This window comes from Cimex lectularius, unplaced genomic scaffold, assembly GCF_000648675.2.
Source record: "Cimex lectularius strain Harlan isolate CLEC.00 unplaced genomic scaffold, Clec_2.1 scaffold208, whole genome shotgun sequence".
Taxonomy (NCBI): domain Eukaryota; kingdom Metazoa; phylum Arthropoda; class Insecta; order Hemiptera; family Cimicidae; genus Cimex; species Cimex lectularius.
Window position 1 is genome coordinate 66,828 of NW_019392797.1, and position 25,557 is coordinate 92,384.

At 36.3% G+C, this 25,557-nt stretch overlaps 1 protein-coding gene across 1 annotated transcript in view; it reads left to right on the plus strand.

Annotated features, from left to right (window-relative positions):
- Nucleotides 1-25,557, plus strand: part of LOC106664882 (serine/threonine-protein kinase NLK) — an 88,212-nt gene that overhangs the window by 1,082 nt on the left and 61,573 nt on the right. The window contains 1 exon segment of the mRNA XM_024228018.1: nucleotides 11,806-11,861. Coding sequence (XP_024083786.1) covers nucleotides 11,806-11,861 — 56 coding nt within the window.

A 25,557-nucleotide genomic window follows, 5' to 3' on the forward strand; every position in this document is an offset into this window, starting at 1 on the left:
TTAATTGGTCAAACGGACCACGAAATTTAGTGAATTTACTATGTACAATTCTTTGTCGTATGGAGTGTAATGATTATTTTATATGCTTTGTGGGTTATATGTATGTTATTGATATCGAATTTGATTTATGATATTACCATAGCTGCGGCTGAGTTTACATGTGTCTGTAATTGATGCTTTGTTTATCTTTGTTGATGTAAACCATTTCTAAAAAGTTACGTTTATGTTTGTTTCGTTCTGTGTTTAATATTTTTGGATTGTTGAAACGGTTTGCACGTTTGATTTCTAATTTTCCCCACGGGGCGACAAGCGCTCTTGGGAGAGATTAGAGATGTTCAGCGTGTACCGGAAGTGACTCACTTGTAGCCCATTAACATGACCCATTTAATTGCTGCATTTTAACAAGAAGACTCACACATTTTGGGTCCCGGTTAAAAAAGGGCGTCAACATAAACCAGTCGGTTAAACCGTTAAGCACTACGTGAAGTACGTGAAACGTAAATTAGTGGGTATTATTCAACTCCCCATAGGACGTCATGTTCAAACGATAATTGGAAATTCGGCAAAGGAACAAAACAGGTGAATAGGAAAAGTTTGGTCAAGGACTGTCAAGAAAGAAAAGTATTTCAGCTGTTTTTCTTAGTTCAATGATCATTATTGCAATGAGCCAGTTAAGCATAAAGTAACAGTACATATGAAAAATTATTCCATCACGTCTAATATGAACAAGAGATTTTAAAAATGACTAAAATCACTTTTTTCTCTGCTTTTGGTGGGGCCATTGGCAAGAAGCGCAGGACACGTGTCCAATATTTTTCGACCTAGTATCACCAAAAAATGTTTCATTAAAATCGTTCCCTAGCCTCCCTTTGTTTACAGCCATGAAAGTGCTCAATACATCAAAGGTTTTGCACGTTAAATAGCCAAACGCATTATTTCCTCTTTAATTAATTTTTTCCTCATTTTCTTTTCCTTTTTGTAACATTGAAAGTATTCACATACTTCATTGATTCCGAATTGAATCTTTTACCCATTTTTTGGCAATTAAACTGCTTTTTTGTATAATCTCATTTAAAATCTCTCAAACAGTTAATCGTCAATCTTTATAAATTTGTTATAAAAAGGATTACTTTCGAATAAAAGTATGTTTTTTCTATTCTTGTCAACCTGTCGTTCGTCTGATTTGATGTCTATCTCTACATGTACATTTACATAAAAATTGATGAAATGTCAAAACAACATAAAAGGCTCAACCAGATTTTTGCATAGACATTTTTCTATCCTAGTGAAAACTGCACTATATGGAAAGGTTGGCAGATGCAGATCTTAGACCTTGGTCTTTCAGCAATTGAACCAAAACGGACTAGAGTTACTATTTTATTAATTAGCTTAATTAAATTAGGTAAATTAATGGCTTAATTAAGTTGAAACTGGAATTGGAATGGCTGGCAAGATTGCAATCATCTCGACGTCACACTCTATCACCAACAGCAGGTGGTGCCGCTAAAAGTGCAAGGTGGCTAAACTGCACCTGCTCCTGGGAAGGATTTTTTTTTCTCATCAGGCCAATTCCTAATAACTTCAACATTTTTTCCCTAAGTTAGAGTGATGTACATAAAGATTTTTAAGTTGACTATTTTGGCTACTAAATATTTTAAAAGAACATCATAATCGATAAAATCTATAAAAGAATTATTTTCCTTTAAAAGTCTTACTCGAGAAATTGACGTCATTCTCGAAATGGGTAGTTAATACCAAGCCTTACTCATAAGGAAAATTTAACATTTACGAACTTTCATGTTTATGCGACATTGGATGTCGAGCACGCTTTAAAATTAAAGCAATTTCCTGCTCCTAGCCATTTATTTAGGAAATAAAAAGCTGGGAAGTCTTGTTTTTGACAGTTTAAAAAGTGGTAAAGGAACGGCCATTGATTTTCCAAAGTGATCGGAAGTTTGTACAAAGTTTTATAATCGGTTTGTTTAACAAAAATTATTCTTAAAACGGATCGCTATGTACTAACAAAGAAATATCAAGGTATAAACTTTTAATGTATAAAAAATTAAATGCCTGTCAAATGTTCAATGTTCTTTGCCCATTTGAGAAATACTTTACACAACTGTGTAAAAGCAAAACAAATTGCGAAAAGGTGCGACAAAACATAAATTGTACCACTGAAATATCATAAATAATGAAAATACACAACCTTAATTCTTCCAACTCTTTAAAGTAATCATTAAATAACAAAGTTTCAAAGGGTAGAAATTGAAATTTTATTCTCGAGAACAATATTACCAAATGTTTCCAGCAATTGAAAATGTCACATTCGGGATTGTCTCACTTTTGGTCTCCATATATCTTATACAAATTACCGACAGTTTATACTCGAAACTTTGTTTTGCATGTATATTTCATAGTGTATATATGTCGACTTGTTTTTTTACAAAGGATGAAAAATCATAAGCAAGATTTAAATGAGATTAAATACATAAAGTTGCATAAGGTCCTAAACTACTGTGAAGTTTCCGATGGGTCGGTGGAATCATTGAAAGTTATAACCGTTATTGTTTTGTTTTTTTGTGAAAAATTGGAAGCAAATTTTTTTTTTCAAAAATTTGTACGAAGGGCTTTTGGGGGTGCAAAATACGAGTATCGATTTTTTTGCTAAAAAAAATTAACCTACTACATTACGTCGCTCGGGCACAAAGTTATGTTATATCAATATCTGCAATACTCGAGGTATGCAGAAGAACGTATTTCTCGAAATAGCTGAACTTTCAAGTTTAAAAGCTAAAGACATCGATCACAAAACTATATGATAATAATAAAAGGAAATTATTGAAAATAATTAAATTCACTGATTTCGTGGTCCGCTTGACCAATTAATACATTACAATTAATTAAGGTTTTTAATTGAGATGGAAAAAAAAACGAAATTAGTGAATTTAATGAATTAAAATGAAGTACACTTCACTAAAGCTCTCCGTGGCCATTTCATTTGTCGTCGAGAATCCAATCCGATTACACGACATTCGAAAAATGGCAAAAAGGAGGGAAAATTGAAAAGGTGGGGTTGAGATGGGAAGTTAGTGCCCGAGGGGATCGAAGTCACGATAGCTCAAGTGGTAGAGTAGCGGCGTATTTAGCCGAAGGTCGTGGGTTCGAATCCCGCTCGTGACACTGACTTTTTATCTCAACTTAAAAACCTTAATTAATTGAATGCTGTTAATTGGTCAAGCGGACCACGAAAAATAGTGAATTTAATGAATTAAAATGAAGTACACTTCACTAAAGCTCTCCGTGGCCATTTCATTTGTCGTCGAGGATCCGGTGAGGTTGAGATAGGAAGTTGATGTCCGAGTGGATCGAGGTCACGATTCATCTCAACTAAAAACCTTAATTAATTGTATTGAAAATGATTATTAAACTTCTATGGTAACAAAACAAAACATGAAGATAAAACCATTAAATAAAGGGGAAAAAAGCGTTTAGAAAGCTCATTTGTCACAGAAAGCCAAACTTGAATTATTTGAACACTTTATAGGTTCAAAAAAAAATTGGTGAAAAAGCCTAGACCAATGAAGAATAATGCGTTAAAACTATGACTTCTTTGGAATTTGTGAATCTGTAGTAAACACTTCGACATAGAAATTTAAAGAAAAAGTAAATGGAAAAGAAAGGTCTGGGCGGCTAATTCTTCGTCACTATGAAACTAGTCAAGTAGTTAGATCAAGGTTATAAATCAAACGCAGTGTCAGAAATAAGTAAAAATAAAAAGCTGGATAAGAACTTCGGAAAACTATTGACGTAGTTAATTAGCTCATTCAAGGTTTGAAAACGAACTAACCAGTGATGTAAATACTTTTAAAAAGTTTGGATTAGTTTAAATAGTAGTAGAAAGAGTTACATAAACGACAGCGTACATATTAGGAAAAATGTGATACTAGAAAATTTACAATCGCTTTAGGTGTTTTAGAGGACTGTCGGGGAAGGGTGATGAAGGGTACACCTAGGGGTTGATGTGAGGGTTAAGTTTTATACAGTCGCCTGTATCGACTTGTTGCGGTTCCGAGCACAAATGGGATTTCAAGGTCTCTGTGGATAGTAAAGTTGGTTACGAAGTAGGGAGCTTTGTCATTGGTTCGAAGGATTTCGGGTTGGAGTGACTGGATTCTTTGAGGCTGGAACGCTTTGTTGAACCCATCAGTTCTATTCAATTCTTTCGAGTAGTTAATATCGTCGGTTTAGTTCCATTGTTTTGAGTAGATTGTGCAGATTACAGTAAATCTAACTGTAATCTAATTTAATTTATATTAATATTAAATTTAAATTTAATAGCTGGCGACATTGGTTTTGGAGGAGTTGTACGTTGGAGAATAAGTGAGAGGGCAAGATTACTTAGTAAAAAGTTTACTTACATGGCTTTGATCTCTTTGAAATATTTCTCTATTTATTGAAACATTCTTCCAACCTGGAGAAATGGTTCAGGAGGTTCCCCAGCTGGGTCTGAGTTTGATGAAAGGAAGACGGTAAATTGATAGGAATTTGAGTGTTAGTGTGATAGGAATTAAAGAATGGACCAAGGATGCCTTGCGGAACACCCTCTTCGGCATAGTGGAGAAGATGTTTCGATTCATACTTGAGAGTATCTATCGGATAGATAGGATTTTAGGAGGTAATAAGTGAATGGAAGGATGTCCTTCTATCCACATAGCAAGCCTGGGTGCCATAGTCAATCGAAGGATTTCTTCGCCCCAGGAGCATTAGTTCCGCTCAAGGGAGGATGGGATGATGTCTACCATCCTTTGGCACTGTTGCACGGTAGAGTGACTCGATTGACCTGAAAATGATGGGCTTGAATGACTCTGGAGCTTTCAAGGATGGTTTATATATGTTTAAGGAGAAGTTTTCAAAGATTTTGCCAAGAAATGGCAATACACCTATAGGGCAACATTATCTAACGAGACGCTGGGATTTGGGAATAGAATTTCTGATTGGAAAGTAGGTACTTCTAAGTCTGAGTTCTGAGTATTTTTTGAGAAAAGGTTTTTTTAGACGTTTGTTAATCAAATTGAAACGAAACCCAGTTGCTCATTCTCTTTAGAATTTTTAATAGTTTGACTTTGAAATAGATAGGACACAGAATTTGATAATTTATCAGCAAAAGTCATTGAGCATCAATGCTGTAGTAATAGCTGTTGATAACATTGTTTTTAGTACATTTGCTACTTATGAATGTTTGAAAAAACACGTTTTGTTATATCAAGATCGTGTTTTTAATTTCACTGGATACATAAATTTTTGTATCGACATTACAAGCGAGCAGGGTCGAACTCATTTCTATCAACTACAGGCAAATGTTAAAGATGTTTTGCCAATACATATCATGAAAATTAAAACTTCAATTATTACGCTAAAAAAAATGATAAAAGCAGTAATAAATAATATTATGGAAATTGCACAAACTTACGTACTATACATGTAGGAGTATAGATTATAAAATTCCACCAGGGCTGTGTTAAGCAAAGTTATTTTCAAATTTCCCAGTTCATACTGACAATGACAAACAAAATAGTAAACAATCAATGGACTTCTTTCGAATTATACGATGTGAAAGGGCGTTAGGCAGGGGTATGTTCTTAGCCCTCTTTTACTTTCCATATACATTATTGATCTACTTGTTCCTTCTCTCTTATGACGTGGTATTTTTGTTGACATATTATATTTTCGTTTTGTATTTTATGTTAAAAGGTTGGTCTCTGGTCACTGTCGGTTGGTTATTTCGTTTTTTTTATATATGCTCTCGCTTACACATACGCACACACTCACCCTGTCTCACGCTCACTCACATGGCAATCCCTGTGATCGTCAAATAAAGGCAAAGGCTTCATAGTTTTCCAAAAGATTGTGTCTTTGTGAACAGTTAACTTTACCCCATCTACTTTATGATAAACGAATTTACGCAGATCTTTCGCAGAAAATATCAGTTATATGCTGTTCTTAATTATATTTTAAGCAAAATTTAGTTATACGCGCATATGGACCAGTTACCTCAATTTGAAATCGGTACTCTTCTTCACTCATTTGTAGATGTAAATTTTTAACGGATGCAGTTCGGTTTGGTTTGCTCGTCAATTTTTAATACGTCGCGAAAGGGAAAAAGCTTTGTGAATGAACTGGACGGAAAAAGGGGCGTCGATTTGTTAGGGAATAATCGGTCAATACTGACGGTTACCACTCTACTGGAACTGGCGAACGGATATGAGAGTCGAACAATTTGTTTTTATTATTTAATGTGAGAGGTACTGAAAAAACAAAAAAACTCGATATTGATATGGTAGATGACTTTCACTTAAAACATACGTCTAGAACAGTTGTGAATCGGCATAGATACTCGGTTATTTATTTAACCCCGTTAGGTTTTATCTTGATTGTATCTCCCACCAGACAAATAAATAGGAAAAAGGCCGTAAATCGGTGGAAAATGGTGAAAGTGAATCCCCCATTGGTGCATAGTTTAAAATGAAAGCCATGCGAACTTCGTTTTTCACGTAAGCTCATTTAAACGAAAGCTGTGAGAAAGGTTAAACAAAACGTCAGAAATTAAAAACGTATAAAGTTGGGTAAGGCAGTAAAACGAGAGAAGACTGCCAAATAGGTCGCTCTGCGCGACAAAAGAACCGATCGTCCTCGATTCTAAAAAAGCAACCAAGAACATCTTTGAACGTTTGAAAACGTCTTAAACAACAGGCTATTTTCAAAGCAGGTCGAAGGGTCCGACATTGGAGGAAAATAGAAGACTATTGGTTTGTGCACCGTCACGAAAACAAAAAATAAAGGTCCGCTTCCGCGTGACCGCCGGCATTGGCAATGTTTCGCTGACATTGAACGCATCTGTATGCCATTAAACTTGGCACAGACAGAATAACATCGCCGGGGTCACCTGACCGCTATTATATTCAATGTCCACATGGAGGAAACTGTGCTGGGACAAAGAGGAGGACGGACGGAATTGTCATGTCGCGATCCTTGTAATTTATTGTCCAAAAAGGAATAAAACGCATTGCTGGATCGGCAAAAAACTAGGTCTTCTTCACTCATGATCTTTTCACGGAAAATTTACAATTCAAAAGTCAATGAAATTAGAACTCTTAAACAAATATTAAGCATAATAATAATTTAAACAGTACAAGAGGTTATACGTGTCGTAAAAACTAAATACCATAATATTTACGGTCCACATTTTAATACTGCACATAAAAATACATGAGTGTTACTGGAAAGATCAGATAGTATAAATTGACAGTATGTATTGGTGGTAGGAAGTGAGAGAAAGAAGGAAAAGTGAGTGAGAGAGAGAGAGAGAGAGAGAGAGAGAGAGAGAGAGACAGAGAGAGAGAGAGAGAGAGACAGAGAGAGAGAGAGAGAGAATATATAACTTAACGATCCCTATAGGATGAAAGGGATCCAGGTAATACTTGTAATGCATTTAGATGGATAGCGAACTATAGAAAGATATAATTCGGTCCTTTAAGACCCAAAGTCTTCAAATTTTGTTTGTTTTTTTACTCAAGGGGGTGGCGATCAGCGTGAATATGCGGAATATTTATCTTAGGTATATTGGCGTTGATAAAGCTTTTACATCATTAACGTCCCAAATTAATCTCAACGCATTATTAGTATTTTCTCATATACGTGCAACCCTTCATATTAATATATCAACTTACGTAATGAATAAATTTTAAAATGTTTAAACAAATAAAGAAAATCCAGGATGTAAAAATAAAATCGTTGTGCTCAGTTCCATGTATTTTAATAAACTACTAATTATGGTTTTTAGTTGAGATAAAAAGTCAGTGTCACGAGCGGGATTCGTACCCACGATCTTCGGCTAGATACGCCGCTGCTGTACCACTTGAGCTATCCTGACCTCGATCCACTCGGACATTAACTTCCCATCTCAACCCCACCTTTTGAATTTTCCCTCCTTTTTGCCATTTTTCAAAAGGTGGGGTTGAGATGGGAAGTTAGTGTCCGAGTGGATCGAGGTCACGATAGCTCGAGTGGTAGAGCAGCGGAGTATCTAGCCGAAGATCGTGGGTTCGACTTGTTAAACCTTAATTAATTGAAAGGTATTAATTGGTCAAGCGGACCACGAAAACTAGTGAATGTAATAAACATATGTGCATATACAGATAAAAAAGGTTTTTACATAAATCGAGACGATATACGGATTTGTTCAAATTTTATGACAAAATAAACTGACACCAAAGACAGTACTGTCGTCCCATACAATGACTATTTCACTTTAGTCAATAAAATAATAAATTCAATTAATTAAGGTTTTTAGTTGAGATAAAAAAGTCAGTGTCACGAGCGGGATTCGAACCCACGACCTTCGGCTTGATACGCCGTTACTCTACAACTTGAGCTATCGTGACTTCGATCCAATCTCAAGTGGTAGAGTAGCGGTGTATCAAGCCGAAGGTCGTGGGTTCGAATCCCGCTCGAGACACTGACTTTTTTATCTCAACTAAAAACCTTAATTAATTGAATGATATTAATTGGTCAAGCGGACCACGAAAACTAGTGAATGAAAACAATAAATGTTTAACTTACAAACCACATTAATAGCTTTCAGTTGAAATGGAAAACTCCTCGTTCAAAAGCTGGGACTTTTGTTTCGAAAAGGAAGCTTACGGAGGAACTTCATAGTCGTTTGTAACAAAGCATTTTCTTTTCATGAAAACATAACAGATGCGATGTTTGTCTGTGATGCATGGAAATTGTTGTATCGATCTCAAAAGTTCGACTTTTCTTGTTGAATTTAGTTCACCATTTGTGTAAATTATCGGTAGTTATGTCGGTGGGTTTACCTTTGAACATTAAGTTTGTTCCGATTTTATCTCATCCTGAGAACTTATCGAGAAAATCTACTTTTAATTAATGAAACTTTTCCTCTAAAGTTGTGCAAGAAATGGTAATCTGAACCCACTTACAAAGCAAACAATAACAATCGATTTGAATTTCTTTTCAATATCTTTCCTTCGCTGTTCTTTCCCTTTTATAACGCATAATATCCGTCCTCCATTTTACGAGGCGCTGAATGGAAGAGGCCATTCCCCGAGGTGAAGAGAAGAGTTTCATCAAGGAATTTAATAGGCCATTTCCAAGGAGGAAATGCACTATAAAACGGGCCGAAAAACCAGAGGGGCCCTTGTAGAAGGGAGGAGGAAACCGTGAGATTACCACGCTTTCACGTCGTAACTGGACTGTGATGGAAAGTGAAGCATGCTGGGCTGACAAAGCCGAAAAAGCCTTATTGTTAAACTGTGACGAAGTTTCTTTCAAGGAGAGTATAGCCCTGATGAAAATACTACACATGGAAAAGTACCTGGCGAAATGGATTGATGAAAATTTATGACATCAATTGCACTATCCAGTTGGCATAATGAAATAGAGATATTTGGACAAAACGTAATCTTAAGCGTCTTTTTGTATATATTTTTTAATTAAATTGCCTTACCAAAGACTAATACAAACAGAAAATATTGATTTAAGTTTGTTTTAAGTTGCAAAAACCCTTAATAGGTTACCGGAGATAGGAAAAGGGAAATACAACTATCTGGAAATTCCAGGGCTGGAATGGACTAATACAAACCTGTAGGAACTGGGAAATGTTCATTTCGGTCTGTTCAGACTGATTAAAGTAGCTGTAAGTTCGAGTTAAGTTAGACGTGAGTTTTGCGATGTTTTGGACTATCTTAGGCTACCAGAAGGGCAGAAATCATCAGTATGTAGAAAATATTCGACTCTTCTCGGACTTGCAAAATCCTGCTTTATGTTTCATAATTTAAATACTGTAATCTTTCATTGGATAGTGTGTTTTACAAGTGTGTGTTAGAAAGTTTTGGACTAACCCAGGCTACCCGAGACTGGCAGAAACATGCCAAAAATTGAAAATGTTCGAGTATTTTCAGGCGTGCAAAATCCGTCTTTGGGCTGCAAAATTTCAATACTTTAGCCTTTCATGGGCTAGGGTTTGATAGAAGTGAGTTGGGCGATGGTTTTGACCATCCTAGGTTGTCAGAGGCAAGCAGAATCCTGCAGAAAATTAAAAATTTTGGAGTATTTTCAGTTTTGCAAAATCGTGCTTTATGCTAAAAAATTGCAAACTTGTAGTCTTTTGTGAGTTAGTGTTAGTGAATGTTGTGAGGTTGTGGGCTATCATCCTAAGCTACCAGAGATAGGCAGAAATCTGCAGACTTGCAAAATCCTGCTTTTTGGCTTTTCTAGAAATAGAAGCTTTCGAAACGGCACTGCAGTAGAATAAATCACATCCTCTCATGGATGTATATATTAAGGAAAATCTTACACATGAGGTGGAATTTTTTAGATTCACGTCCCCATGAATATTGCTCGCTCTCTTCCAATAATACTCTTCCTATAGGGAACAATGGGATTTGCCTATCTCGCATTCCCTCAAGGCGGATAGGAAACAACCAATATTCGAATTCGAGCTGGGAATTTTTTATTCTTTTGTCCCGTTTGGCATGGTTTGTCGAAGAAGCAACCCCCAATTGAAAATTAACCCGGACAATGCAAAGGAGATGAATGGGTTCAAATTGGACGGCAAATTGAATTAGGGTGGGTACGAAGGTAATGACCCTTCCCAACATAAATAAAACCACGGTCGGAAGCTTTGAAGTTCTCGCCATTAAAAAAAAACAAAAACTAAATAATTCGTTTTAATAATCAACCCACAAGGTATATTTTAACCGACATGAAAATGATCCATTATTAAGAAAGTTATATAGCAATGTGTCCTTATCAATATTTTGCTTATTTTATATAAATATATGAATTTCTTACCAATCGTAAAAAAAGAATTTAAAAAAGATGAACTATAAATTGTAATGCATAAATATAAAAAGAATAAATAATAGTCAAAGGAAACTTTTAATTACCTACCTTATTTCAAAGTGTACCTGATTTCCTTTATAATTTTTCTGTTAAAATAACTAATAAAATTAATTAAAATTAGCTCTCCCTCCTACATTCTCTCTATCCATGTTATCTATCTCTATTGTTTTTCCAACTCTCTCTCTTTCCCTTTCTTTTTTCTTTCTCGCTCACTCACTCTCTTTCTCTCTCTTTTTCTCTCATTTACTGTTTCTTTTCTTTTCTTTCACTCCCTTTCTTTTTTTTGCAAGAAAATTCACGATTTGAATTCGATTGATTTTAATAAAACCGTAATCGTTCATTTATTCATGCATTCTCTCTCTCTCTCTCTCTCTCTCTCTCTCTCTCTCTCTCTCTTTCTCTCTCTCGTTTTTTTGAAAGAAAATTCACGACTTAAATTCGAGTGATTTTAATAAAACCGTAATCATTCATTTATTCTCTCTTTCTCTCATTCTTTCTTCCTTCCTTTCTTTCTATCTTTCTCTTCGTCTCTACTCTACTCCCATCCATTCTCGTTTCTTTCACTTTGTTTCTCCCCCTCTCTCTCTAATTCTATCTTGATTTCTTTCTCTCTTTCTCTTTGTCTCTACTCTACTCCCATCATTCTCTTTTCTTTCACTTTGTTTCTCTCTCTCTCTCTCTATCTATCTATATCTCTTGCTCTCCTTCTCCCTCTCGGCCTATTTCTTTTTCTTTCGTAGTTAAAAACTGCGTTAGGTAATAATGGTAATATAATGTATTATTTATTATATGATAGACCAACAATGGTTTATTTTTATTCATTTATGTCACTGCATGCCTTGCTGGCAATTTTATCATAAAATTTTGTTTGTTTTGTTCCAGGTCCTCTCAGCATTGGACATCTTGCAGCCCCCTCACTTGGTCTTTTTCCAAGAGATGTATCCTTTTTGTTTCAACAAATTAGGCATTGTTCGCCGCTTACCAAGATTATTTAGCCGTTTTTCCATTAACTTTGAACCCAATTCCGTTACGTAAACACATTGCATAGCCTTTTTTATTTCCTGCTGCCAAATCGATCGGAGGTTTCGGGGCGTATTAACCAAATAGTCTAGTAAATTATTTCCATCCCGATTTTTTTTTCTGTTAAATTTTCCCCTCCCCAAGTTGCTCATTAATTAATTTTCAACTGTCGGACAAAGTAAAACTGGGCCAGGCGATTTGTTACGACTCTGGATTCGTAATTAAAATTGACCTGTTGGTTATTAATTATTTCCTTTGTGTTCACGCTTTTTATCGTCAACATTCCAACTGTATTTGACACAAATATTAATTTCATTGGAAATAATTGTTCTTCATTTATCCATACATACGGCTCTGCGTGTGAGTTTCACCGTAAGTTTTCCCACAGAAGATATATGACCATTTTCGTCTATTTTATTGCGCTATTTTCATTCTTATAAAGCAATGATGATAATTTGATAAATGAAGAAACATTAAACGCCATTAACATCGTTATGTTTGAATTACATTTACTGACTTACATTTCTATGTTTAACCAAATTGGCAGTTAAAATTGAAGTTTTTTTTAAGCTTCGCGAGAGTACGGAGACCGATTTCTCTGCTTCGTACGACAGAAAGAACAATTAGAACAAGAATTAATTACGGTTTTAAGTTGAAATAAAAAAGTCAGTGTCACGAGCGGGATTCGAACCCACGACCTTCGGCTAGATACGCCGCTACTCTACCACTTGAGCTATCGTGACTTCGATCCCCTCGGGCACTAACTTCCCATCTCAACCTCACCTTTTGAATTTTCCCTCCTTTTTGCCATTTTTCATTGGTCAAGCGGATCACGAAAAATAATGAATTAGAACAAGGTTGTATGTGGAAAGTAAAATTGGGCTTAGAACGCAACCCTTCAAAACACCCGTTTTGGTAAGCAGAAGTCTTATGCGTAAGTGTATGTGTTTCACGTGAATGATTGTACCTTTTGTAGTATATTGCTGTACAATTAGCATTTCAAGGTTAGATATCACACTCACGGACACACGCAAATAATATAAACACATATACTCAAAAATGTGTTTATTCAGGTTACTTTTATCCAATTTAATTCGCTTTGTACTATAAGCGATTTGTTGGTGAAATTCAATTTGATTTCTTTCCATTATTTATCATAGGTTTAACTGCTAATTCCCACGGACATCACCGGTGCCAAAAGGTTCTTTATCATTTTTTTTTCAAAGAGTAGAGCTCCGAACCGCCTCAGTATCACAGATTTATCTGTGATGTTTTGTACGGTAGAAAAAGCAGCTGGTAATCCGAGAGAATTATGACACCAATTACGTGATCAGACTCAGTGGAAGCCGGCTTCCGACCCGGTGAACCGGTTCCTGGCCAAGACGAATCCTTAATCTGTGTTAATGGGCCGTTTATCGCCTCGAGCCGTGCTCCATATGAAATTCAACGGTGGATTTGCATCCCCACCGGCACGGCGACATTGGTGTCGAGGATCGATAAAATCGAAAGTCATTTGTTTAAAAAGTAAAAAACCTACAAAACGGGCTTCAGCAGGCTGGATTATTTCTCCAAGACGGCCCACTTTCCCTTACGAAAAATCTTCTGCAACCTATCAGAAATGATAAGAATTGGGACGTTTAAAATCTATAATATAATAACTAAAAATAAACACTTTTAGGCCTAAGCCGTGTTTAACCGATTTACATTTGACAATCCTTGTATTCAGCGTTGAAGTTTAACAGTTGATGTTCTTTTTCTGGTGTGTCTGTACGAAACCTTTGCGAGAGTCCGGAGTCCGATTGCACTGCTCCATATGTCAGAAATAGAAATTAGATCAAGATTGTATATGGAAAGTAAAACTGGGCTGAGAACATCCCTGCAAGACACGAATATTTGCCGGTGCGTAGTTTTATGAGTATGTTTGTATCACTTGAATGTATGTTTATTTATGGGTTTTCCGTATCGAAGGGGCTTAGAAATGATGGCATTCCAGCGTTACTTTTAAAGCAAGCCAATTACAGATTTATAACCCATTTGTCAGGTCTTTTTATCTTCTTTCTTTTTCTTTACTTTTGAGTGTGATAACAGTCAGATACTAATTGTAACATATTTACCTTTATACTGATCAATAATAGTAATTTGTGGGGGTACACAAACCCACCGTCTAGCCGCTCATACCAACACAACTAAATGTGCACTCCATCAACCCTCTCCCTTCCTCTCTACTGTCCAGTGACATTCGCACGTGCAGCTAGCGGTTGATGGTGTCAGTGAGAGTCACTACCTTGTACAGATAGACATAACTTTTACCCCTTAACCTGTATAAAACAGCCATAGTTCTGCTTGTATGCTAGTAGTATATCCTGTGAACATCGAGCTCTATGTCTGCTTTATGCATCTGAAATGACAATCGGCTCGCTGAGCAGGTCAAAAAGTTTCAGGTTGAACATTTTATGGTAATGAAAGAGAGATTAGTAAAAATGGGCAATAGCTAGACGTATATGAACTTAAAAATAGATTAATATAAAATATATTAGTTGATTTTTGTCTTTTTTGCTCTTATAAGTAATTGTATAATAACTTAATTCAAGTCAATAATGGAAGAAACATAGTTGAAAAGTAAGAATCGATAATGTTCGCCAATTATGAAACAACGTACATGGTACCTGTTAGGTGTTTCGAACTATTAATCAAACTTGGGTTCGTCGTTTAATTTAAAATTAAATTCACGTCGTCGTCAGTACGTCTCGAGCCGATAGGACTTTGACAGAACAACTGCCGTTGGCGAACAGATTGATAGTTCTCATTACTGGCATGAAGCTAGGGATACCCAGTCGATAAAGTTTACCAGCACGTTCGTGACCTTTCGGGTTTAGGAAAGGACAAACTGTAAGCAAGATTAATTGTCCAAGGCGATAAATAAGAAACGGCCTGGAGGGTGAATTTATCAATATTCGGTCCCCTACAAGGGCCGGCCTCAGGCTTCCCCGGTTGCCAGGCGACGGGTTCTCCGACGCGACTGCCGCGAATTGAAATATTGCCTTTATTAGCTTACAAATGAGCATTTATCGACCGGGGATCCGCTTGCCGCCATTTGGACGGAAAAAAGGAATCGGGCGTTTTTGCCCTGGAAATTGCAAAGATCTGTAGAGGGAGTGGAGCGATAAGGGAATTAAGAACGAGAGGGGATTGATTCCCTTGAGACCACCTGCATCCTTTTGATGAGCAATTGTATTCGTTTACAAGAGGATGGATTTAAAGGGGAAGTGGGAAATTAATCTTGTCGTTTACAACTTTTTTGTTGTAAAGATTGAGGTCTTACACAATCCTTGGTCATTCATTCTAGTGGTTTTTTGCACGTTGAAACTTCGGAACTAACCGAACTTTAATCGAGTCCACTTATTATATATATATATATATATATATATATATATATATATATATCGAACTCAACAGTGGTTGAGGACGTTGTCAGCTGATAATAAAGCATACTGATTGAATCTAACAATAAAGAACTGACGCGAAACTCAAAGGCCAGAAGATTTCCTGGAAAATTGAGCGTGCCCCCCCCCCAATTTTTATCAACAAACTACAAAATTTTTGGGACTTCCAGGAACGCAATCCAAAAAGGTGGGTATACCGCTGGAAGCTAATTGAAGAGGGAACTTTTGAGGGAATTTGCAAAGCTCCAAGAGTTTGTAGTTATTAACAATTACCAATCCAACATTTTCGAAAAATTCCAAATTTCAATACTTTTGTTTTTTCTGAATTTTTTAATTAATTCATCAATCAGTAAATAAGTTTTCTTACGACAAATTTAACATTTTTTCAGGTGGCACAAGCCAGATTTTTCTACAATCAGTAATTCTGAAGGTTTTAGTAAAACATTTTCTTTATCGTGCCAACGTTTCGATCTTTGTTGAGATCATCTTCAGTGCCTGGGATTTATAAACATTGTTTAAATTTTACAAATACATGTAGGATGTAAAAAAAAATCCAAACAATCATTAACTAACGGTCACTAAACACTACACATTTATAAGCAATTTAGTGGACCTAAGTCGAAAAATTAAAAAAAAAAAAACTTGAAATTACTACGTTCGAATTGAGATTTGGACAGGGGTTCATAGGAAGTTTTTTGTTGTATATGGTGAGTAGAATCTGAAATTTTCGAAACTTATCGCCAGTCACCCTCTGTGTGTGTGTGTGCGTGCGTGTGCGTGCGCGCGCGTTCTCGTATGTATGTATGTATATATATATATATACGCGTGTGTGTGGGTATGGTGAACCGCTGTTGAGTTGGATCGGTTCTTTCCGGATTCGTAGACCTTTTCAGGTTAATTTTCGATGTTTTTTTCGGACGAGGTATCTATGGGATCAGGAGTCCCTCAGGGATCACATTCGGGGCCAATCTTGTTTAGTATTTTCTTTAATGACGTTACTAATTCAATTAAATTTTCTAAAGTGTCTTTATTGGATGATGACTTAAAATTCTACAAATGCATCTCTAGGTTTAATGATTGTCTGTTGTTACAGAAATATATTTCTGCTTTACATGACTGGTACACTCAACAAACTTTCGATTAATCTACATAAATATGCATTTCCTTTTTCTGCAAAAAAAGTTCCTTTCCGAATCATATTCCTTAGGTGTCCCTTGGGGGGAGGTCTCCGTAGTTATTGATTTGGGGTGGTCTTTAACAAGAAATGTACCTTTGAGGATCATTATTCGTACATGATCAATAGGGCGTACAGAAACTTGTTTCATTAAACTATAACGTCGGACTTTACAAGTTCATGCGATAAAAATATTGTATCAGTCTTTGGTTAAGAGAATTCTTGAATACGGTGATTTAATTTGGTCCCTTTATTACAAAACCCATTCAGATGATTTAGAAATGAATCAGAGAAAAGCTACAAAATACTTAATGTTTAAATCTGGTCTTAACTTCTCTAAATACTCCGCGGCCCTAGGCGAGCTGAATTTGGACTCCTTGTCACTCGTCATCGTGCTGCTTTTTCGCTATTTGGATGGAAGATTTGAAATGGTTTTATTGATGCTCCAGAAATTGAGCTGAGGGTGCACAACCGGAGTTTGCGAGTGACTGAACTGTTTTTTACATTTCCTCTTGCAGAACCAATCTTTCATCCACGAAAATGGTTCTTTGAATATGTTATGCATTGATCCATTGGTAGTCAGGTGGCCTTTAAAAAAATATTTTTGAGTTTTTAAGGATTAATACGGATGTTACCCTTGTACTGCAGTGAATTTGAAATCTTTGAGTTTCCTTGTTTCTTTTTACTTGTATATTTTCTATTGTTGTCATGTTTGTTTACTTTTTGTACACTGTTTTTACCTAATGTATTATTATTATATTTGGACTTTTCTATTTTGGGGCTGCTTCCCTGTTTGAAGTATGTAATAAATGAATAAATATACACATCGACTTATTTGCAACATGCTAGTCGATCGTTTGTCAGGATTGGCTTTTCTTCTGAATCCATCATTAGGGCGATAATAAAGTAACCCAGGTCTTCATATTTCATAACATTTGTACACTAAAATCCACAGAGGATCTATCTATGTATGTCAATGACAGGCACTCCCCCTCCAAAGCACGCTGATGCTATAACAAATAACATTTTCCTCATCCACTGACTCGTGACTCCTCTTTTGGTAGCATCGGTTCTTTGCAAAACCTCCCCAGAGGACAATAGTTGGGGCTTTCTCCCCCGTGGCAGCTACTACCCTCTGGCTTCGCTATATTGCTTTTCTTTGGAGAGGATTAACGAGCATCCAAGGGGCGATAGGAAATGTGTTACTTAAAACTTTACACATCCTCATTCTAATGGTTCAAAACAGTTAATACAATAATCTTTACACGATTAATTATTAATTAATAATATAATTTAATAGCTTTCAATTAATTAAGGTTTTTAGTTGAGATAAAAAAGTCAGTGTCACGAGCGGGATTCGAACCTACGATCTTCAGTTAGATACGCCCCTGCTCTGCCACTTGAGCTATCGTGACCTCGATCCACTGGCAAAAAGGAGGGAAAATTCAAAAGGTGGGGTTGAGATGGGAAGTTAGAGTCCGAGTGGATCGAGGTCACGATAGTTCAGTGGTGGAGCAGCGGCGTATTTAGCGGAAGATCGTAGGTTCGAATCCCGCTCGTGACACTGACTTTTTTATCTCAGCTAAAAACCTTAATTAATTGAAAGATATTAATTGGTAAAGCGGACCACGAAACTAGTGAATTTGATAATTTAATAACAATAATAGCCGTGTATTTAACATAACCATAAAATAAACGTATTTATACATATTGGTACATAACGATACCAGTATTAATACTGTTAAAACTATCTTTACTGTAACATAGTAAACAAAATTAATATTAAAAAAAATAAAGACGAACGGCAATCCTCCTTGAAATCTGAACCGTCGGACGGGTTGCGTTGCTTGAAAATAATACGGAAACAAAAAGTATAGCTACAATAATAAAGTCATCATAAGGTAATGCAAATAATTCCAAATTAAAGAAAAGAACGTTACAAATAAATAAGATTCTTTTAATAAAGTATCTGTATAGCCACGTTTTCTTTCAGTATTTTACCAGCTCCTGTCAAGTCGATCCATTTAAAATGTGTATCAGCTCTTCAAGATTTAGGGTCTTTTTGTTAAACAATTCCATTCTAAATTCTTTTAGTGCAGGACAGACGGCTATAAAATGAAATACGTCCTCGTCACATCCCAGGTTGCACAATGAACATAGTTTCACCTACTTTTTGCCAATGTACTTATTGAGGTATAAGAGCTCTCACTACATTTTATTAACCATAATACAGAGTTATAATCTAGACCTTCCTACAGTGCTTTCTTTTCAAGATCTAGTTTACAGTTATAAGGGATGTGCTAGACTGTTCTGGGCTCGCATTTTAAATTCTTCAACCAGTTTTTTTTTTCACTCTTAGACAGGACATCCTTTCTGGTAATCTCTTAAGTAAGTCCTTCAGTATAATATTATGTTGAACACAATTGTTCCTAGTCTTTATAAATAAATAATTTCTTTTCTATTATTCTCCTTATTAGTAAACTGGGATTACGTCTTGGAGGGAGGTTTAAGCATCTGTATATATTTAATATTCAATTTAGCTGTGTACAAGAAGGTTGGTAACAAATCTTGTCTTAGGCAGGTTTTACTATTTTTAAAATATTTAAATGTTTCCACTTTTTGGAACTGTCACTCCCCACATTTGAGCACCATGGGAAATAATTGCTCTTGAGACAGTATTATAAATATGTAATTTCGAGTACAAATGGGCTTTTATTATTGTTCAGTATACTGTTGAAACTATTTAAAGAAGATTTAGTTTGTGATGCTTTATTTTTGCAACTATCCTCCAGTGATGAATAAGACATCAGAGTCATCCCCGGGTACTTATGTACAACCTCAAATCGTTCACCCTTATACCACCATTTCTCACAACGACCTGGTCGCCCACTACTTCTAAATATAACTATTTTTGATTTGGCCAAAATCAGTTGGAGGTTCCACAATGTATATAATTTTCTCGAAACACTATCATGTTTTGCAATGACGAGCAGTCAGAAGCTAGCAGCACTAGGTTATCCGCGTGGGCCAATAATTATTAATTAGTTACACTACTAATTATTATAAAGAAATATTCTTCTCCCGGGATAGATATATGTTTTTTAGTTAAAATCGTATCTCGTAACAGTAGTGGTTTTGTAATCAATATGTTTTCATTCATGGAGTACAGTCGGAGGGATGGTTTTTCGGCGTAGCTGTACCGAGATAAGGGGTGCGAAGTCCCTCGCCGGGTAAATCGTTACGTCTGAGGGTGGACGGACGGCTGATACTGTCATATCCAGGCATTGATTGTCTCCAGGGCCCTCGACGGGGTTGTCAGAAAGAAAACTTTCCCGGGACAGGTGAGCTCTCGGAAAACGGGATACTTTGAAAAAACGGTAAACCCGATTGTTGTTGTGGAACGAAATTTGGCCTGTTGTATCTTGGCCATTGTACAAACAACGTTGAGATACTTCATGAGTTTAGGGACAATCGGAATGATTGATTTCCCAGTCGGGGAAAATTTATGACCGGCACCACGCCGAACTTTGGAATGATTTTATTAATGCGCCGGATCTGCATGGGCGTTAGTTCGCCGGTTTCATTCCGCAAACTCGTGTAATGATCTTCTGAATCACCCCTTGTCCTATATTCTTCTTTTGTAAACAAATATCATCAAACAAACTCATGATTTAAGTCATGTATAATTAGTTTCTACATAAATGATATAACTTATTACGCATAGACATGAAACAATCGTATCAGTATATTAATTAAGGTTTTTAGTTGAGATAAAAAAGCCTGTGTCACGAGCGGGATTCGAACCCACGACCGTCAGCTAAATACGCCGCTGCTCTACTACTTGAGTTATCCTGACTACGATTCACTCGGACACCAACTTCCATTGAAAAATGGCAAAAAGGAGGGAAAATTCAAAAGGTTGGGGTTGAGGTGGGAAGTTGGTGTCCGAGTGAATCGTAGTCAGGATAACTCAAGTAGTAGAGCAGCGGCGTATTTAGCAGACGGTCGTGGGTTCGAATCCCGCTCGTGACACAGGCTTTTTTATCTCAACTAAAAACCTTAATTACTGGAAAGATATTAATTGGGCAAGCGGACCACAAAAACTAGTGAATTTAATCGTATCAATGTTTTTTAAATAATCACGTTGATCAACCTATCAAGTAAATTTGTACCCACCAACAACATAATTAACTTTAATCATTCACCCCTGATAGAAACAAAAATTTAAACATAGTACTACTGATTAAGAATGTTAATGTATTACTCATAATAGTGTGAGTGCTAACCTATCTTTTTCTATCTTGTTTCTGTTTTACGTGTATTTGTGTTTGCTATTTATATTATTTTATCCGCAATTTACGAGAGATGTTCGTTTGAAAAGATAGAGCAGGTTATTTATTATTACGCACCTTCCTACTTCAGACTGAACATATGGTGGGAAAGGGTGAGGTATGACGGGTATTATAGGTCCAGGATACGCTTCCAGGATCCCGGACTGGCAAAGGTTGAGAACACTGCTTTAGAAGATTTACTCCAGGTTTTATATGCAGAACCGGTTCAGGTCCTGTGGCCGCAATTGACCTTTACCCTGATAAATTAATGTACATAGTTTCATGGCTTCAGGTCATTACATTTACAAATAATATTATTTCACCTTCTAGGTCATTCCAACTTTTATTAATTATATGGTTGTAAATAGAAAAAATTTATAATCAAAATTTTATTGCAATTTGTAAATTCCTCGGGAAGGAAGTCGTGGGACCATTTCTACTTAAAACGCCTTGTTGGATTTAGGTAGAAGACTATTATGGCAATGGGGTAATTTACTGTGGACCTTTTTGAGGAATTAATTTTTGGATAATGTGATTTTTAGGTCGTTTTGTATGCCAGTACTGTAGACATGGATCATAGAGATAGATAAGGGCTGTTGATAGAAAGGATTGGAAATGTTGGATATTGAAAGGCTTAGAGGTGCCCACAGTTCTATACTATCCACAGTCCAATATAGTTTTAGTAGTGTTTGTTTTTCATCGATAGCATGGTTTTTTCTTTAGACGGAACCATTCTGTTTAGAACTTGAAGGGTTAGTCGGTTATTCAATACTATGTTAACCGTGAGTCTAGTTGGAGCCTAAGGTAACAAACACAGTCAGATTCGGTGATAGGAAGATCGTGAGAGGAAATTTGCCGCAGAGTGTAAATTTCTTTAATTGAACACCATTTTCCACTATCCAAAACATGAGATATGTTTATGCGATCTTCCGAAGCAACCGTAGGATCAGGGTCAGGGGATAGTACAACTGAATCATCGGCAATGTTGCAAGGAGGATAGTATGTGTAATCGGGACATCTGCGGTTATGATTCGTCCCATCACGTTGCCCTGCGGTACTTCCTTCTTGGATTTGAAAGATCCGCTCTGTTAGATCAGAAAAGAGGATAATTGGAAAGACATTTTATAAACACAAATTTTACAAACTATAAATTTTAATTTATATTTAATTATTAAAGTTTTGATCCGTTTTCCGAAACAAATGTTTGAAGCGTTGTATATCTTTCAGACACGCTGAAAAGCGTCATTGAACTTGAATCTTGTGAGCCTCTCTTAGGATTAAGATTAGAGAGGTTGGCAAAAAAATTTGTGTTGAAAACCTTTTCGGTTAGGGTTGAGAATTACCAAAAAATAGCTTTTATGGCCGTAAAGGTCCTAACACAGAACTGCTGGGCCAAGAAAAAGAGCCCTCTTTCATTGACGCGACACATAGTCAATTCACAAAAAATATAAATACGTACAGCCTCAGATCAAAATTACGCCTTGGACTACGCGGTCTATTGGATTCGGCATTCCAATGGCATAAGGAAGCCATATTAGGAAGAAATTTGAGGTAAAAGAAGGTGTTTATCCTGATGGATTCAAGGATCATATAGAGAGCATTAAAAATTACAGCTTATAGTCAGGTAACCTATATGATGTCCAACATAATGGAACTTAGCCAGACGCTATTAGAATGGCAAGTCGAAAGCACCTTCTGTTGGATACGGGTCTATAGAGAAGTCCATGGCAATGAGCTTGTGGACTGCATGGCAAGGAAAGCTGTGAAAAAAGGCAAATTTTGGAATCTCCCATACCAGTGGTGGAGCTCAAAGGCAGTTTGAAAAAGGAAGTACATTACACATGGAACAAACAACTACACTCCTACCCCACTGGTAAATGTTACCGGGATATAAACCGGACGATCGGCAGGAGACCGTGGTTCTTGAACTCTGCTAAAAAAAGAGTGCACTGGAATATAGACTCAGTGTAACCGCGGAATAAGTGGAACATATTTGAAGAAATAGGGCAAAGGCGGAGAGACCTATGTTTAGTATGCCAAGAGAAGGAAGATCTGGAACATCCCATAATGAAATGAAAAAATTATAATAACGAAAGAACAAAGATGTTGGATAGGCTGAACAGAATTGGAAAGCTGATCAAGTCATTTAATTATAAATCCGTACTGCAATTAAATGATTTGGAATTGTATAATGCAGTTTTGGATTTTCTAAGGGTTATGGACTTAAAAATTTGATGAGAAAGGGAAACTGATTATCTCTGAGCCAATTGCCAAAACTAAAACAAAAAAAAAGTTTGATCACGAAATAAAAGAAAACCGCATAGTTCGACAGGGGGTCGATTCAGGGACTTTGATTAGGCTTGAACAGATTTCAACTCCTGTTTTATATATGCATTATATCAAATTATCAGTAGACTCGGGGAAAATGTTTTTCTGTCTTTTCTTTGTCTGTAAGTAAAGATCTGACGTTCCGTCTAGCATGTAAAATTAAACGAAAAACATACAGAACTAGAAAGTGATTTATTTTTATTATTAATCCATTTATGTTTAGTGGTCTAATGGACCAAATTACTTACTTCAATTAATTATTCTTTTTATGCAAGGTCTTGGTTGAGATGAAAAAGCTGGTGTCATGAGCGGGATTCGAACCCACGACCTTCGGCTAGCCTCAAGAATAACAAATTTATTATTAATATTGATGGCTATGTATTTTTCTGGGCTGTTTTGTTTTTTATTCTTCAGTCTTTTACCAGTAGATCAGGAAAAACTTTACGTCAGAAAGCGGCTGTAAAAAATGTTCGACATCTTCTCCCTAAGTCTTATAAAAATCAATATTGACTAAAGTCCATCCACCCCACCCCCGGGTTGTTTTACACCGACGCGTCCCGTTTCGGCTAAACGGCATTGATTGGATTTAATAAGGAAGAGTTAGTTTGAGCTTAATTGTCTGGCCGTTGCCCTTTTAGATGCCCGGCCCGGCTCTTTTCTTAAAGGGGGGAGGTTTAATTTTCGTTCCGACTATTACCAAGGCCTCCTAGATACCTCGCTGCGTACTGTATAAATATTCGATTGCCGTTAAGGCGCGTCCTTCCGGAATGTGAAAGTCGTAGGAACAATGGGCTTTTCCTGGATACTTTCCTTCCTTTAAAGCTCGACTGTGTGGAATGAAATTAAGCTTTCCACACGTGTAAATAATTAACAAATAACAAAAAACTCCTTCTGTTCTCTCTTTTTAAAATAGTTTCTTTCCTGATTGATAAGTAGAATAGAAAACGTAGGATATACTAAAAGTAGTGAGTAATAAGTATTACGCATACACATTCCATCATCAATAAAATTACAGATTAAAAATGATAGTCTGTGTTTTGTCAGCATTGATGAAAACGTCTCCAGCTAATTTCATAGTTACCTCGTTTATGATAAAATGCACATTTGTTCCTAACAATTATAACGCTTAATAGAGAAAGAGAATGCGATGAAGAATCAACTGACCAAAATTGTCGTGTTAAAGCTCATCAAATTAATGTCAATTTCCAAGAACAATATTAAAGCACTACATTATACTAATGGACGAAAACTATCATCTCAGGATGTTGAAAATAAGGGGTTTATTTAAGTCGTAAGCAATAAAGGCCTTCCCCCTCACCAGCCGACAATTCACGAGGATTGGGAAAAAGCCCTAGGGGGCTTGAATCCGTAAAGGGTGTCTTGCAATTCCTCTAACTCCAGATTCCAACGTATATCGGTATAATAATTGGATCGGATGGCAATTTTGCAAGATTTCGATTGCGGTTCCGATTCGTTTACAGCCTGAAGCTCCGAATGGCCAGGGCCCTTTTGTCCTCGGTTGGACTTGGTGCGTTACTTCAAAAAATCGGCTTTACGAGGATTATCCCTGAGAAGGGGTTACTCTTTTTCTGTTTAAACCAAGTATTTGATAAATTGATTCTCTTTCGTCCACGAGTCTGTTTAGCTACCTTTTACTCAAATATAAGTTTAAGGATGGTAAGTAGACCTCTATAATCTTTATTCATCCTTCTTATGAACCATCGAAATTCCCATGTGATACATTTCGATGTGTACACAGTGTATACATTTACGAAATCCTACTAGTTAAATTACAAAGGTTGATATACTTCAGGGAGGAGGGGCTGTTTTCTGGGGAAAGCTTAATATCTCGGAAACACCCCCGGATGAAAAGGGCTCGTTACTGAGAACCCACCCCCTGCCTATTTCACCCTTGCGATGTTTCGCCCTTCAAACATAGAGTATACCGTAGAAGCTTTATTAGCGAAATTTCCGCAAATAAGATGAAAACATGAATCGTCTGAGGGGTGTATTTTTTTTTAAATTGTATATTTTCACAATTGTTGGCTTTACGCTAGGAAATTAATGCGATTAATTATTAAAATGAGTAACAACCTTAAAGAACATAAAAAGATTATCTTTTTATTATGATTTATAATTTATGAAAGAAAGATAGACAGATAGATAAATAGATGCAGAAAGACAAGAAGAACAAAGGAAGTAATCTAGATACATAATATTTTTATGTTATATTCCTACATAGAGATATGTAAAACAGATATATAAATACGTAGAAAGAGAAGGAAAGAAAGAGTAATGTAATAGGAAGAGAGAGATGGAAGTTAATGAATGAATATCA